This window comes from Naegleria gruberi (assembly GCF_000004985.1).
Source record: "Naegleria gruberi genomic scaffold NAEGRscaffold_563, whole genome shotgun sequence".
Taxonomy (NCBI): Eukaryota; Heterolobosea; class Eutetramitea; order Acrasida; family Naegleriidae; genus Naegleria; species Naegleria gruberi.
In genome coordinates this window covers 1-3,743 of record NW_003162961.1, presented here as the reverse complement: position 1 = coordinate 3,743, position 3,743 = coordinate 1, and the positions used below count along the sequence as shown (strand labels likewise).

Sequence of the window (3,743 nt, the reverse complement as noted above, 5' to 3'; positions counted from 1 at the left end):
AGAAATAATTTATTTAAAGATTACAAAGTAGAATTTAATGATGAAACATCAGTTCAAGTACATGGTAGATTATTTAGAGAATTTAATTTCTTTGTTTATGCAGTTGATGTTAAAGAATTAAGACCAGTTGATAAGGAAATTGCACAATTATTAGATTCATCCATTAAATCATCAATGAATATTATGTGTAACAAATTACAAGAAAATGCAAAGAATTTAGCTGAAAAGGAAGAAATTCAATCTCAAATTGAATTTGCAAAATTGAAAAAGAATTTAATTCAAATCAAAAATTCAAATATGCAAAAAGAAAAGATTGAAAAATCAAGAATTGAAGGTCAAGCTAAAATTGAAAGAGAAAAGGCTGAAAATGATTCAATTTCTTTATTGAAAAAGGCTAAATATGATAGTGAATTGAATCAAATTAAGGAAACTATGCAATTATTAGATGGTGATAAGGGTGATTTATACATTGAATATGTTAAATTAATGAATGCAACAAAGAATGTTAGAAAGGCTACTATTGTACCACAATCTACTCAATTGAAATTAAATGTTACTCAATATTAGATGATTATCAAACAACAACCAACAAACAACAAGAGGAATGAGTTGTAGAAATCAAGTTGTTTAATATAATTTTTATATAAATTTATATTTTTAACATGTTAGAGACTTTCTATTCTTTTGTCACAACATAATTCCTTTTTCAATTCAAAGCAACAATCCGTCATCAAATTTAATTAGGTTTTAAAACAAAGTGCCAATAAGAGATGCAGAATGGATTGGAAAAATAAGTATAATATCCTTTGCTTGTTTTTTGATTAAGACATGATTTTTCTTGATGAATTTGTTAATTGCAACCATCAGTTAGAAACAGCTTGTTTTCCGTAGATAGAGAGAGGTAAGTGAAAAATTTCAAGTCAAGAAATATTCTAACATTTAAAGCCATAAATAATTAAAAGTGGTTGGAATGATGGAAATTGAACCTTCTTTCTATTATCAAGCAGACTTGGGTGACTCAAACAAGAGCAACACAATAAAAAGTTGGTGTGTAATTAAAAGGTAAAAAATTTAAAAGGAATCTTGAGAAAAAAGCCACAAGTTACTGGTAGCAGTTGTGAAATCAATGTGATTGTTAGAATCATCATCCTCTACAATGGCTAACCAGGTTCTGAAGTCGAATCTGGGAGTCAAAACTTTAATTTCTTGTTCGTCTGATTCAGTTGGTTGGAGAAAAGTAAGAGCTAACCCAAGCAATACCTAAGTAAATATTATATTACTGATAATCATAGAATCGTAACAAGCAAACACTTGGATATTGATAATCATTATACTAGTACACGATTATGTTAAATATATACATGTGGTTGTACAGATCAACTTACTACAGATACATCAGATGCTGACTTTTAACAACGGTTTCGTAATGAATATGTCAAATGAATGCTATTAACTAGTAAAGTTTATCATTAACTTTGGAGCTGTGTTTGTAGATAAAGAGGAGCTTTCCACTTCTGATAAACGGTATCAACAATCTTAGATATCTTGGCTTATAATACACGAAATAACATACAATATTTTGAGCATATACCCAAACCTGTACTAATGACGGAATAGTGTAACTTTGACATTTGGTGGTAAGAAATTGTATCGGTGTTCTGTTATGTACGATAAACATTAAGATAAATACGAACCTATTGGTTAGTGTATGTTCATATTTCAAGCTTTTTAATACTCGTTGCATAAATTTGAGATAACACTAAATAAAATCTGTTCTGGAACTTTGTTTTATTGGAGTTAATTTGTTACAATGTACAACAATCATATAATGATTCATTGAATCATTTATCATATTTCAATAATGTAAAGAATATTCTCGAACAATTTTTGTCTAACAATGCTAATGCTGGTAATATTGATACAAATTTACTCGTTCAAGTTTCTTATAGTTCCTATGCCGGTCCATTCACTAAGGTGGACAAACCATTCCCTATTTCGAATGTTGATTTAAATTTACACTACAATACTCAATCTAACGAACTCAGTATCATTTATCAAAATAACTTGTTCACAGAATTGAGAATGGCTGAATTATTGAATCAATTGAAATTAGTTTCTGAACAAGTATTGTCGAGTAATTGCAATGTCTCTATTTATGATATCAGTTTGGTGACTGAATATGCCAAGAAGGTTTTACCACACCCTGATAAAGCTTTGAATAACGATTTCGTTGGTCCAATTCATGAAATTTTCCAAGAACAAGCTAAACAAACACCAGATAGAATTACCATGGTTGATAATCATGAAAGTGTTACCTTTGAACAATTGAATCGAGTTTCCAATCAGTTATCAAGACACTTACTTCATAAGGGATTGAAGAGACAGGAGGTTGTGACAATCTTTGGTCACAGATCTTGTCCAGTTGTGTTGGCCATCTTGTCTACATTGAAATGTGGTGCAATTTTCAACATGTTAGATCCTGCTTATCCAGCCGATAGAATTATCACTTGTTTGGAAGTTTCAACACCATCCGCAGTTATTTTAATTGAAGCTGCTGGTCAATTACCAAAGTCTGTCATTGATTTTATCAATGAAAATACCAAGTTTGTAACAGTATTGAAATCCATGACTGATATTCTTAATGAGAATGTCTACTCTGATTATAACGATTCCAATTTGAGCGAAGATCCAACTTTGAATGTTAAAATTACACAAGATGACTTTGCTGTTTGCACCTATACATCAGGAAGTACTGGTATTCCAAAGGGTGTTTTGGGAAGACACGGTCCTCTCACTCACTATTATCCATGGATGAAACAATATTTTCCTATTACACTGTTTCACAGGCCCAAAATATTTGGACTGGATATCTTTAATATTATAAATAAATATTTTGTTAAATACTATTTTGTAAAAATTACACCAACAATATAACAAAAAAAATGGAAATATAATTATATTGGACATTTTCATCATATGATTTTACAACAACAATAACAAAATTCCAAAAAAAAACCATATCATTGTAATAATAATATTTAAATATTATTTATAGGTTTACAAAATTCACAACCATCTCCAGGATTTTCTGAAAAGGATTTTCCAATGTTTGTGTTTTAAAATCACATTAGAACACAAAAAGATTTTTGTTGTTGTTGTGGATGTTGAATAGCACCAGTAGCAGTCATGTACTTGGATCTAGAGGAATTATTCTTGTTAGGATCAATGTTACCATCATCATGGCCGAGTAGATTTGTTGATTGATGGATACAGGGTATATACTGTTGTTAAGCAAGGCAAAACAACAAGAAAGAAGTCGATAACCATCAATACCGGATCGGTAGATTGCATCAATAGGATGATCATTGTCCAAACAATACCAAAAAGCACCAAATGATCATCATTACCATCATATTATCAAATGTGTTATTATTGTTGTTGTAAGATGTTATTATTCATCATTATTATACATTGTTGTTATATATTTAAACCATCAATCAGAACTTGAGTGTCATATAACTTGAGTGTCCGCTATACCTGTTAATACACATGAGAACAATATGCTAACACACAACCAGAATGAACTCAGCTTATTTTGTTTCATTGAAAAGTGTTAGTTTTCAATCATTAATGATTGTCGGAACTATTTCCCTTATTTCTCATCAAACTAGTGGACTTGTAAACAAAGNGTGTAATTACAATAAAATTTTCGGCGATACTGTTTTTATTAGCGTGTAATTGTA

The 3,743-nt window shown here is 30.0% G+C and overlaps 1 protein-coding gene across 1 annotated transcript; it reads left to right on the top strand.

Annotated features, from left to right (window-relative positions):
- Positions 1–2,082: 2,082 nt before the first annotated feature.
- Positions 2,083–2,934, top strand: NAEGRDRAFT_54898 (uncharacterized protein; the record flags this gene model as incomplete). Its single annotated transcript, XM_002668163.1, has 1 exon — positions 2,083–2,934. The coding sequence occupies one exon, from the start codon at positions 2,083–2,085 to the stop codon at positions 2,932–2,934; it is 852 nt and encodes a 283-aa protein (XP_002668209.1).
- Positions 2,935–3,743: the final 809 nt, after the last annotated feature.